Source organism: Saccopteryx leptura, chromosome 2 (assembly GCF_036850995.1).
Source record: "Saccopteryx leptura isolate mSacLep1 chromosome 2, mSacLep1_pri_phased_curated, whole genome shotgun sequence".
Taxonomy (NCBI): Eukaryota; Metazoa; Chordata; class Mammalia; order Chiroptera; family Emballonuridae; genus Saccopteryx; species Saccopteryx leptura.
This window is the reverse complement of record NC_089504.1, coordinates 868,157-879,703: the sequence shown is the minus strand read 5'-3', so window position 1 is coordinate 879,703 and position 11,547 is coordinate 868,157. Positions and strand designations below refer to the sequence as shown.

The 11,547-nt window shown below is 59.3% G+C and overlaps 1 protein-coding gene and 1 long non-coding RNA gene across 2 annotated transcripts; one reads left to right on the top strand and one right to left on the bottom strand.

Annotated features, from left to right (window-relative positions):
- Positions 1-694: 694 nt before the first annotated feature.
- Positions 695-4,279, bottom strand: DPP7 (dipeptidyl peptidase 7). The gene is made up of 13 exons (XM_066366632.1): positions 4,126-4,279; positions 3,939-4,052; positions 3,713-3,852; positions 3,461-3,624; positions 3,120-3,255; positions 2,944-3,025; positions 2,651-2,817; positions 2,405-2,465; positions 1,981-2,099; positions 1,735-1,891; positions 1,568-1,632; positions 1,155-1,225; positions 695-1,026 (listed from the first exon to the last, which is right to left on the bottom strand). Exons 1-13 carry the CDS (start codon positions 4,208-4,210, stop codon positions 870-872), a joined length of 1,518 nt encoding a protein of 505 aa, XP_066222729.1. The 5' UTR covers positions 4,211-4,279; the 3' UTR covers positions 695-869.
- Positions 4,280-4,363: 84 nt separating this feature from the next.
- On the top strand, positions 4,364-11,493 carry LOC136394055 (uncharacterized). Its single transcript, XR_010749147.1, has 4 exons — positions 4,364-4,525; positions 6,018-6,116; positions 10,876-10,974; positions 11,352-11,493. It is a non-coding gene; the product is annotated as an uncharacterized lncRNA (long non-coding RNA).
- The last annotated feature ends 54 nt before the right edge of the window (positions 11,494-11,547 follow it).

Genomic DNA, 11,547 nt, shown 5'->3' with positions numbered 1-11,547 from the left:
GGGGGCCACCTCTGCCCCTCCAGCAGCATTCACCCCTTAGGACTGACCCAGGGCAGTTTCCACAGAGAAGACAAACCTGGCCTTGTCCTGGGTCCCCTGCCCCCCAAGACATAGTGACCTCCTGGGACAGGCCCCACTCTGCCCTCATCATTTCCAGAAAGTCCACTTCCCCCAGGAGCCAGGGCCACCTCTGCTGAGGTCTGGGCTCTCCAGGCCAGGCTGGGCCCCCTGCAGGTCCCCGCATTCTCCCTTGGTGGTCCCCAGGCTGCCCTCAACTCACAAGCCTGGCTCCCAACCCTGCACATCCTGTGCTTGCAAAGGCGTGGATGTCACGTGTGGTGAAGTGGCCTCTTCCCAGCCCAGGTGGCTGCTGGCTGTGCCCCCCCTTACCCAGAGCCCTCAGAACTGGAGGGCATTTGGTGCTCTGATGGGAGTTCAACCATCTGCCAGGAGATGGGGCCTGAGGCAGCCTCTGCCCAATGCCCAGGGCCCCCAAAGACGGACTAGGAGGGGGTGGTGGGGGCAGAGCCACAGCAGCCCTTTAGCAGGGCTCCCTGGGGGACAAGCTCGCAGTGGTGTTGGTGACATTTGAAAGATGGGGCAGAGAAGGGAGGTGGGAGTCACTTGGGCAGCCTCTGGTTTTGGGTGTCATGATTCAGCTGGCCCCCACCTGTCACCCCTAAACAGCAACCCAAGAGTTGAGGACTGTTTTATTAAGTGTGGCTGATCATGGAGATTGGGCAGTACGTTCACCATGTCCATTCCCTCCTCGTGGGGTTTGGCTGGGCCACCACGTTGGTTTAGCCCCTCCCTTGGGCAAGGCCCTGCCCTGGAGTCACTTGGACTGCACCCTTTAGTCCTCTCTGGTCTTAGCTGGAGAAGCTCCCCTCCGCCTCAGAGACGCCACTGTGCCGTGCCCGCGACATCTGCAGCCCCCGCCTGGCCTCCGCAACCCACTGGCGGATGAGCGTGGCCTCCAGCTTGCGTGCCTCCTGGACGGATGTGGGGTCTGCTGGGTGGGATCCTCTGAAGAGCAGGCAGGGGACAGGGCACTCAGCAGGAAGGCCAACCTGGGCCTCCCAGGACTCCTAACCAGGTCCCACTGTGGGCCCAGGCCAGGCCAGGTGCAGCGCCCTCCCAAGGCAGGACCGCACCTGAGGTCTAGGTGGTGTGCTCCCCCGTGGATGGTGATGGCAAGGACCGAATCACTCAGGTTCCTCCGGATCTGTGTCAGTCAGAGACGATGTCACGTGTGGTGCAAGCTCTGGGGCAGTTGGCCCCCAGCCCTCCCAATACAGCCTGCCTGTTCCCACCATGCGGTGCAGCTAGAGCAGTAACTCGAGGCGACTGCATAGCCTTGATGTGTCTGATCAGAGAGAGGAGGTGAGCCAGAGGCCAGGTCCCACCAAGTTAGAAAAAGAACCAGGAGGGGAGAAGAGGGAGTAAGGGGGTACAGACCTAGGTGTGGCCAATGGCACAGGCAAAGGGGACTCCGTTGGAAGATTCTGCAAATCCACCAGGGTCCCTGCACAGGACAGTTAGGCCTGATGAGGCCCCTGGAACTCACCCCGCCCCCTGCCCAGGGGTCCAGGTCACCGTTGGAGAAAATGATGTTGCTGGCCGCTTTGAGGTCTGAAAAGGACAGAGCAAGTGGTGGGGGACAGGGCAGCTCAGACCCCAGCTTGGCTGGCTCTGAGGGGGTAAAAAGGCTGCCCACTCCCTCCCGAGCCTCACCAGCTCCCCCGAAATTGGTGTGCAGCCAGTCCTTCCGGGGCCACACGCCCCACGTGTCCAGGCAGTACTGCTGGCGGAGCTCCTCGGTGAAGGGCAGCTCAGGGAAGAAGTCTGTCACGTTGTTGCTGGAGAATGCCAGGTTGATCTCCGTGCAAGCCTGTGGGACACCCCAGGTTGCGGTCAAGCCAATGAGGCGGGCACCTCATTCAGCACCCCACCCCCGGCAGTCTCAGGACTCGCCCATACCTGGTAGTCCCAGGCCTTGGCACTGGGGCCCGAGCCACAGCCCGTGGGGTCTGCACAGGACTGGTACTGCAGGTAGATGTCGTAACAGGGCTCCATGCCCGAAGAGTTGTACACCAGCCCTGGGGGAGAGGGGTGCTGAGGCCAGGTGCCTGGACACCCGCCCTGGCCACTCAGGGGTCCTGCCGGCATCCTGGCTGTGGGGTCTCATGTGCCCAGGAGAAATGAGGTCCCTAGGTCTATACCAGCAGCTCCTGCCCTCCCTGCCCCTTGGAGCAGGGACCCCCAGGCTGGGCCAAGAAGGAGATGGCCACTTCCTGCCCTAAGATGATGTGGGAGTGTCCTGGGCCCTGAGGTCCCCAGGGTCCCCACGCCTACACAGTCCCCTCCTCTTGGCACCAGGCCCAGGGCTGAGGAAAGGACGCACCTGCCAGTGCTCGGAGGCCTTGGATCCTCTGGCTCTCGCTCAGCAGCCGGTCACAGGCCACCTAGTTGTGGGGGAGGGGCAGCAGAGCACCTCAGCAGAAGACACCCCCCTTGTGGCCCGCAGCCCCTTCCCAGCTCACCCTTCCCTGGCCCCAGGCTTCAGAGTAGACGCATAGCACTTGGGCTGCCTGGCACTGACCACCCTGGGCAACTAGGCCCTCCCTCTTCTGTGGGAGCAGGTGCTTGCCTTGACGGGGTTGGCAGGAAGGTGCCCCATGAAGTCGGTGGGGTACGGGTAGTCCATCATGGCCAGCACCGTGAAGGCATTCCGGGTGAACCCAAAGAGCTGGACCAGGTCCTTCCAGCCTGAGAGAGGTTGGCAGGTGCCGAACTCCTGGCTGACAGTGTGGTACGCTGCCAGGAGGGGGCGGGACAAGGCCTTTAAGGGCAGCTGGCACAGGCCAGGGAGTGTTGCCGAGGTGAGGGAGGGGTGGGAGAAGCTGGGAGTGCAGGCAGCAGGGGTGGGTGCAGCCTCCTCACCTCCCTGCAGGAACAAGTCCTTGATCTGCCGAAAGGCGTCTCGCACACCCTGGGCACACTTGGGACCCTGGCCCTCAAAGTCCTGGAGAAAGGAGAGGTTGTGGCTGCAACCAGGGTGTGCCTGGATCCCCCACCCCGACCCCCCGGGGCCCCTGCGCCCCCGCTCGCTTGCTCACCGCAGAGACGTCCCGAAAGAACTGGTAGGAGTCGCCAAGGCCGGCTACTGACGCTACAGGTGCGCTGGCCGCCAGCGCTCCGGCCACCAGGTGGGGGTACTTCATCCTCATGTAGGCACTGAGCATACCTCCGTAGCTGGCGGGGGGCAGGCACAGGGACGGCTGTGGTCCTGCCCACCCAGGGTCGGGGATGCACCCAGCACTGCTCCCTTCCCCTCCTCAGACCCCCCACCTCCCCCTAGGACCTCGAGGAGGAAATGTCTAAGACCCACAGAAACGTCAGCCCTGGGGCTGGGTGCCCAATTCGACCCCCGGAGAGACAGGAGCCGGGGAGGACCCACCTCCCGCCAAAGACGATGGCCGGGGCGTCCTGGGCCCCGAAGTCCTGCCGTAGCCACTGCAGCAGCCTGGCAAAGTCAGCCAGGGCCTGCTCCACGGTCAGCAGCTCCATGTGCCCGCGCTGCGTGGACTGCTGGCCAAACGGGAGCGACTTCCCGTAGTACCGCTGCGGGCGACAAGGGTGGCGCTGACCCGGCCCCCGCCGCCAGCAGGGCCGCCCCCCGCCCCGCCCCGCAGCCGGACCCGGGACCCACGTGCTCCGCGAAGACGACCAGGGCTCCCTGCTGCGCCGCCAGCTCCAGGATGAACCCCGAGTTGTTGGCGAAGCCCCACACATCCCCCTCGTTGCCCGTGTAGAAGAACAGGGGCCCCTCGCTCTTTTTCCAGAACTTCTCTGTGGGGGGGGGGGGAGGCAGGAAAGGGGTGGGGTGAGGCGTGGGACAGGCCTCCCGGGCTGGGGGTTCCTAGGGTCGCCCTCACCTGACACCAGGTATCGCTGCAGGAAGGTCTTGTTGCTGAACCTCTCGAAGTTGAAATGGTCCAGAAGCTGCTCGAAGTAGCTCTCGCGGAAGTTGGGGTCCAGGCCTCTGTGGGCTGGAGGGCGCGATGCTCACTCAGCAGGGGCGGCCCCAGGCGGTGGCGGGGACACCCGCGGACCCCCACTTACCCTGGGCATCCAGGCAGTGCAGCCCCAGCGCCAGTAGCAGCAGGGCCAGAGCCCAGGGCCCAGCCGGCGGGGGCTGGGGGCTCATATCTGCTTAGCCGGGTGAGCTGGTCACATGACTGGCGGGGACACCCTCACGTGGTGGCAGGGGCGGGGCTGGGTGCAGGGCTGGCCCTTTCCTCCCGCTGGCAGCTTCTGGGTTCTTTCCTTTCCAACCTCAGGCTTCTCGTGGCCACTGTGTCACCACGGAGACGGTCGCCGTGGGGACACATAAAGCAGGCCAGTGCTCTAGGGCCTGGTGCTGGGAAGGGATGTGTCTTCCAGCGGCCACTGCTGACAGCCTGGCCTGCCACACTCCACCCCCCTGGTCACTCAGGCTGGTCTTCCTTGTGCCAGGCTCCAGGTGGGCACATTGGCAACCTGCACCTGGGCGAGAAGGGACCGTCCGCACAGTCCGGACCTCACAGCCACATGGAGATGTCCTGGGCCAGACCCCCCTGCAGACAGGCCAGTGGGGGGAGAAGCAGGGTGGAGGGAGACTGCCCAACTGACCGGAGGGAGGGAGCCTTCGGAAGATGGGGTGGAGGAGTCCCACGCAAAGGGACAGCCGTGAGCAAGGAGCTTGTCCAGTGACCATGAGGGGCTTCAAGGGCTGGGGTGCAGGGGTCCCGGAGCCCAGGCAGGGGTTGGGCAGCGGGAATGTAGCCGCTGAGAGCCCGGAGAGGGTGGAGGGAGCCGGAGGCCATGGCTGGGAGCTGGGGCCCGCTCCCCTCACTCTGGGCCAGTGCTTTCACTGGCTGTTTGACGAGACAGCCCCCCTTTCCTGGAGCTGCCAGTGCCCAGAGGACAGAGAGACTACCTCCCCTTCCCCGGCAGCTAGTCCCAGGCCTGGGGAAGGGGCTACAGCCAGAGGCCAGGACCCACCTCCCCTTGCTCCTGGCTGCAGAAGGAAGGTGCCCATCCCCACTCCCAAAGCTGTCCCTGAGCCCCGGTCTCTGCCTAGGCCTGGCCTGTCTGGGGCCAGGACAGGGCTGGGGTGCTGGGCTCTGGCTGCCACCCTGGAGCCCAAGGGACCCCACCAGGCCAGGGCTGGTAAGGGAGGTCTGGCCGTGTGAGTTGACCCTTTGGCTGCCCTCCTCACACTGTCCCAAGACTGTCACTGAGGCAACCAATGTGGTGACAATGACTGTCCATCATGTCACACCACCCCATGGGTGTGGTCATCCCATGGTCACCCAGTGCCATAGCTCAACCACCCACAGTCCCTCTCCCTGTGCTCCCCATTCCTGTGTTTCCCAACCCATCTCCTCACACCATTTCTCTCAGTGTTCCCATGTCCCTGTGTCCTCGTCCCTGTGTCTCCGTCCCTGTGTCCCCATGTCCTCGTGTCCCTGTCCCTGTGTGCCCACCGCTGTGTACTTGTCCCTGTGTCTCTGTGACGCCATATCCCTCTCCCTGTGTGTCCATTCCGTGTCCCTATCACTGTGTCTCTGTTCCTGTGTCCCAATGTGCCCCATGTCATGTCCCTGTCCCTGTGTGCCCAGCCCCGTGTCCCTGTCCCCTTGTCCCCGTGTGCCCAGCCCCACGTCCCTGTGCTCCCGTGCCCCCCTCCTCATGTCTCTGTGTCTCTAAGTATCAATATCCCCGTGTCCCTATGTCCCTGTTCCTTTGTCCCCGTACCTGCACCCAGGGCTGCCTGCCCTGCACTAAGTAGAGAGCTGTCCTCTCGGGGCCCCCGTGGCCTCTGCCGAGTGGGGGCCAGGTCCAGCGACAAGGACACGCAGCCCTCTCCCCTGGATGGCGGCCCCTTCCCGGGTTGCTCCGCCTCCCGTCCCTCCTCTCGGCTCAGGCGCTGGGCCCCAAGCCCACACCACAGATCCGCTGTGATCTCCCAGACCCTCCGGACGGCGTCTCCATCTGCAGTGGCACCAGGAAGACGTGTTCTGATTCCCTCTCGGACTGTCCGGCCACACCTGCTGGCCCTGCACACATGGGTACGTCCTGGGGTCCAGAAGCCCTCTCCTGCCCCACTTCCTGGGACCAATAACTCTGGGGGGGGTCCCCTCAACAGTCCACAGACTTGGGCAGCCAGGCCTGGTCCCCGACATTCCCTGCTCTGCCCCTTTTAGACCTAAAAGCTGCAGCTGCGGGAGGTGAGAGTGGAGCTTGGGTCCCCACGCGGGCCCTGTGCTCTCTGCGCTGACCCCTGCTGCACCTGCAGGGCTGCCCACGTGCTTCTGTGCCAATGTCCAATGTCGAATCGTACCCTGTTCACCATTCTTTTCTTTTCTTTTCTTTTTTTTTTTTTAAGAGAGAGAGAGTCAGAGAGAGAGATAGACAGGGACAGACAGACAGGAACGGAGAGATGAGAAGCATCAATCATTAGTTTTTCGTTGCGACACCTTAGTTGTTCATTGATTGCTTTTTCACATGTGCCTTGACCGTGGGCCTTCAGCAGACCGAGTAACCCCTTGCTCGAGCCAGCGACCTTGGGTCCAAGCTGGTGAGCTTTTGCTCAAACCAGATGAGCCTGCACTCAAGCTGGTGACCTTGGGGTCTTGAACCTTGAGTCCTCTGCATCCCAGTCCGAGGCTCTATCCACTGCGCCACTGCCTGGTCAGGCCTGTTCACCATTCTTACATCATTAGCTTTAACGTCATTTGGAACGTTGTGCAATACTCATCGTTCTCTCTTCCCAAACCTATTTTATCATCCCCCCAAAACTTCACCCCTCTAACAACGCCCCACGGTCTGTCTCCCTGGGCTCGCCCACTCAGCAGACCCCCCGTGCATGGTGGAGTCTTGTGCGTAGACCTTATTTCACTGGGCATAATGTCTTCAAGGTCCACTCGGGTCACAGAGTGTGTCACAACATCCTTCCTTTCTAGAAGTAACAGTCCGCCCTGGCCAGGTAGCTCAGGTGGTTGGAACGTCCTCCCGAGCGCAGAGGTTGCCAGTTCAAGTCCCCGGTGAGGGCACACACAGGAACAGCCTGATGCTCCTGCCCTTCTCTCAGATAAAAAGAAAAAAAAGTAAATAACATTCCAATGTATGTAGATACCATATTTCCCTTATCTGGTCATCCATCAATGGACATTTGGGAAGTTTCTACCTTTTAACTGTTTTGAGTAAGGCTGCTATGAACCTGGGTGTAAAAATATCTCTTTGAGACCCTGCTTTCAACTGTGCTGTGTGTGTGCCCAGGAGTGGGACCGCTGGGTCAAGTGGTCATTCTCTTTCCTTTCTTGGCGAATGGCAACATTCTTTCCCATCGCGGGGGCACCATGTTCGGTCCCCATCAGAGTGCGCGGGGTTCTAACGTCTCACGTCCTCACCAGCCCTCGTTGTCGCCTGTTTGTTGATTGCGTCCCCATGAGTGTGTGAGGTCGGATCTCACTGTGGCTGTGATTTGCGATTTCCTAATGAGACGTGACATGGAGCATCTTCTCACGTGCTTATTGGACATGTATACCTCTTCTCTGGAAAAACATCTCTTCAGGTGTTTCACCTGTTTTTGAATAGGAGATGGGGGGGGGGTTCCCCAGATAGGAGGACCCTGTGCTCTCCACTCTGACGCATGCTGCAATTGCAGGCACAGGTATGTTCATCCGTGTGTGTCGAATTATTCATAAGTCATAATGGACCCTGTTAATAATGGTGCTTTTTTTTATTTTACAGAGACAGAGTCAGAGAAAGGGATAGACAGGGACAGACAGACAGGAACGGAGAGATGAGAAGCATCAATCATTAGTTTTTTGTTGCGCGTTGCAACACCTTAGTTGTTCATTGATTGCTTTCTCATATGTGCCTTGACCATGGGGCTACAGCAGACCGAAGAACCCCTTGCTCGAGCCAGAGACCTTGGGTCCAAGCTGGTGGGCTTTTGCTCAAACCAGTTGAGCCTGCGCTCAAGCTGGCGACCTAGGGGTCTTGAACCAGGGTCTCTGCATCCCAGTTCGAAGCTTTATCCACTGCGCCACCGCCTGGTCAGGCAGTGCTTTTTTCTTATTTGTTGAGTTTTAGTTTGTTTGTTTAGTGTGTGTGACAGAGACAGAAAGAGAGAGACAGGCCCTGGCCGGTTGGCTCAGCGGTAGAGCGTCGGCCTGGCGTGCAGGAGTCCTGGGTTCGATTCCCGGCCAGGGCACACAGGAGAAGCGCCCATCTGCTTCTCCACCCCTCCCCCTCTCCTTTCTCTCTGTCTCTCTCTTCCCCTCCCGCAGCCAAGGCTCCATTTGGAGCAAAGATGGCCCGGGCGCTGAGGATGGCTCTGTGGCCTCTGCCTCAGGCGCTAGAATGGCTCTGGTTGCAACAGAGCAACGGCCCAGAGGGGCAGAGCATCGCCCCCTGGTGGGCATGCCGGGTGGATCCCGGTCGGGCACATGCGGGAGTCTGTCTGACTGCCTCCCCATTTCCAGCTTCGAAAAAATGAAAAGAAAAAAAAAAGAGAGAGAGGAACAGATAGGGATAAAGAGAGAATGAGAAGCATCAATTCTTCATTGCAGTACCTTAGTTGTTCATTGATTACTTTCTCATATGTGCCTGACCGGGGGGCTACAACAGAGCGAGTCGCCCCTTGCTCAAGCCAGCAAACTTCGGTTAAGCCAGTGACCATGGGGTCATGTCTATGATACCACGCTCAAGCCAGCGACCCTGTACTCAAGCCGAATGAGTTCGTGCTCAAGCCAGAGACCTTGAGGTTTCAAACCTGGGTCCTCTGCGTCCCAGCCCAGTGCTCTATCCACTGCACCACTGCCTGGGCGGATGAGTTTTAGTATTTGTTGTTTTATTGTTGTTGAGTTTTAGCTTTTAAAAATACATTCTGGATATTAATCCTTTGTCAGATATGTAGTTTGGAAAATCTTCCATTCTGTGGGTTGCCTTTTTAGTCTGTAGATACTGTTCTTTGGTGCATGAAATATTTTTTAAAAGATTTTATTTATTGGTTTTTAGCAAGAGGAGAAAGAAAAAGAGAGAAAGGGGGGGAGGAGCAGGAAGTACCAACTCATAGCAGTTGCTCCTCCTATGTGCCTTGACTGGGCAAGCCCAGGGTTTTGAACCGGCAACCTCAGGATTCCAGGTCATCCCTTTATCCACTGCACCACCACAGGTCAGACTGGAACTTAATATTGATGAAGTCCAGCCAGTCTGTTTTTTCCTCTGTTGCTTGTGCTTTTGGAGGTTTATTTAAGAAGTCACTGCCAAATCCAGATTGTAAAGATTTACCCGTTCTTTGAAAGAGTTTTACGGTTCTAGCTTTTATATTTATGTCATTGATTCAATTTGAGGTCATCTTTCTCTATGTGTGAGTAGGGGGAGGGGTCCAACTCCATTCTTTGCGTGTGGCTATCTCGTGGTCCCAGCGCCACTGGCTGGTGACCACGTTCTCTGCCCGCCGAGTGGACTTCCCGCGCTGGCAGAAACCCGTTGGCCGCTGGGCCTGAGTCTGTCTCTGGACTCTCCCTTCGGCCCTTTGCTAGGCGTGTCTGTCCTGTGCTCGCACCACACTGTTTCGAAGATTGTACCTTTCTGGTAAGGTACTGGGAAATGTATGTCCTCCACCTTTGGAGGTTTCTTCATTTGAAGATTGCCTTGTCTATTCCAGCTCCTCACAATTCCATATAAATTAAGGACCGACTTTTCCATTTCTGCAAAATGCTGGAACTTCTGATAGGAATTATCATTCATTGAGTCTGCAGATCACTTTGGGTGGTACTGACATCTTAAATGTAGTCTCCCAGCCACAAACAAAGGGTATCGTTCTACTTCTTTAAGTCTTTAACCTCGGTGACTGCAGCCAGGCCCCGACGCAGCCCAGCACCAGGCCCCGTGGCCGGCCTGGCCTCCTGCCCGGCACAGTGGCTGTGCTGAGAGGAACCACGTCCCCACGAGGGGCCCCGACCGGAGCTGGGACGGGCGGCAGAGGCGGCCTCACCGCGTGTCCTGCTTCCCGCCCTGGATCCACTGCTTCAGCAGGTACTCGTAGTAGCTGTCGGCCCTGGCGCCCAAGGTGAACACGCCCACGTGGGTGAAGAGGCCGCTGTGCGTGTTGATGAACATGGGCACCAGCCCGTCCTTCTTCCCCGACAGGGAGTGGACCCTCCGCGTCACCTCCTCCGCAGCCTCCTGGGCAGACGGGGAGAGGGCCGGTCAGCTGGGTGTGGAGTGGCCGGGGAGCTGCGAGCACCCCCCTGCCCGGGCCATTCCTGGAGCAGCAAGAAGGTGGTGCCCCCGGCCCCTGGGCGGCCCACGCCACACAGCAGTCCAGTTTGTCCAGAGAGGCGGCCATCTAGGGGCCGGCAGACAGCACAGGCCCTGGCAACAGGGCTGACCTTGTCCTGCAGGGGGCTGTGTCTGAGCCCACACGCCCGTTTGTGTGTCCACACGTCCTCTCCTCTCCATCAGGACGCCAGGTGGGGCCTTACCTCGTTGGTCCTGCATCCTGGGGGCCTGAGAGGGAGGCCTGGTGGGGGCCTCTGCCTTTCTGGAAGGGACTTCGGTGCCCTGCTCCGGCTCTATCATTGCTCCTCGCCAGCTTCAGGGAGAGAGCAGCCATCAGCAGTGCAGGGGCAGGGACGCAGGTGCCCGTGGTGGCTGCCCAGCTGGGCTCAGCCTTGCCCCCACGCCAGACAACTAGGAGAATGCAGTCACTCCACCCCACCCCCATCCTGGGCCGGCTCTCAGGATGGGTGTAAATCATCTGCTTTAAAAAAAACTATGCTAACCACATGCTGGTTCTTTCTCTGTGTTTTTCAGAAAAGACACACCAAACACAGCAACCTCTGTTCTGCACATTCTGACCCAAATCTGCTGCTCCTGGTACCTGACAACCGTCCTCTGTGGGTTTTCTTCCTGGTGAGCTCCATGGCCCCCGCCGCTTCCTGCCTCTTGGTGTCATCCGGCCTCCTGTCCTCCGAGTCTTTACTGGGCCTGGGGCATCTCCAGCTGGCACAGACTGTAAGGGGGCACAAAGGGGCAGAGGCGAGTCCTGTACTGGAGCCGCAGAGAACCCTGCAGCAGGACAGCCCTGGGCCTCCTGCTTCACCCTCAGCCCTTGTGCCACAAAGCACTCATGGGCCACCGGCCGGTTGCTGGCATCTTACCTGTGTCTCCCACCAGCCTGTAGTTCCAGGAGAGAAGGGACGGTCTGTCCTGTCCACCTCACCCAGGACCAGAGCCCAGCAGGTGTGCAACTGAGAACAAAGAAAAAATATTCTTCTTTCCTTCTCCAGATGTCATCCAACCAACCCAGGAGAAGTGAGATTGAAACACAGAACAGGTGGCAAGAAGAAGCATTCTTCGCAGTCGGTTTGAATTTACAAACTCTTCCGACGCTTCTGGAACTGAGCTGGGTTACAGCCCCACCCAAAGCTCACTGAACCTACCTGAGGAGACAGTCCCGGGCCTTTTCCTGGGTCAGCATCTGCA

Excerpts from the sequence above, each read along its gene's own strand:
- DPP7 (XM_066366632.1), bottom strand. The coding sequence starts at position 4,210 with ATGAGCCCCCAGCCCCCGCCGGCTGGGCCCTGGGCTCTGGCCCTGCTG. Across the intron at positions 3,026-3,119 it reads TCTTTCGGGACGTCTCTGCG|GACTTTGAGGGCCAGGGTCC; the intron begins GTGAGCAAGCGA and ends TCCTTTCTCCAG. Across the intron at positions 2,100-2,404 it reads AGGCCTCCGAGCACTGGCAG|GGCTGGTGTACAACTCTTCG; the intron begins GTGCGTCCTTTC and ends CCTCTCCCCCAG.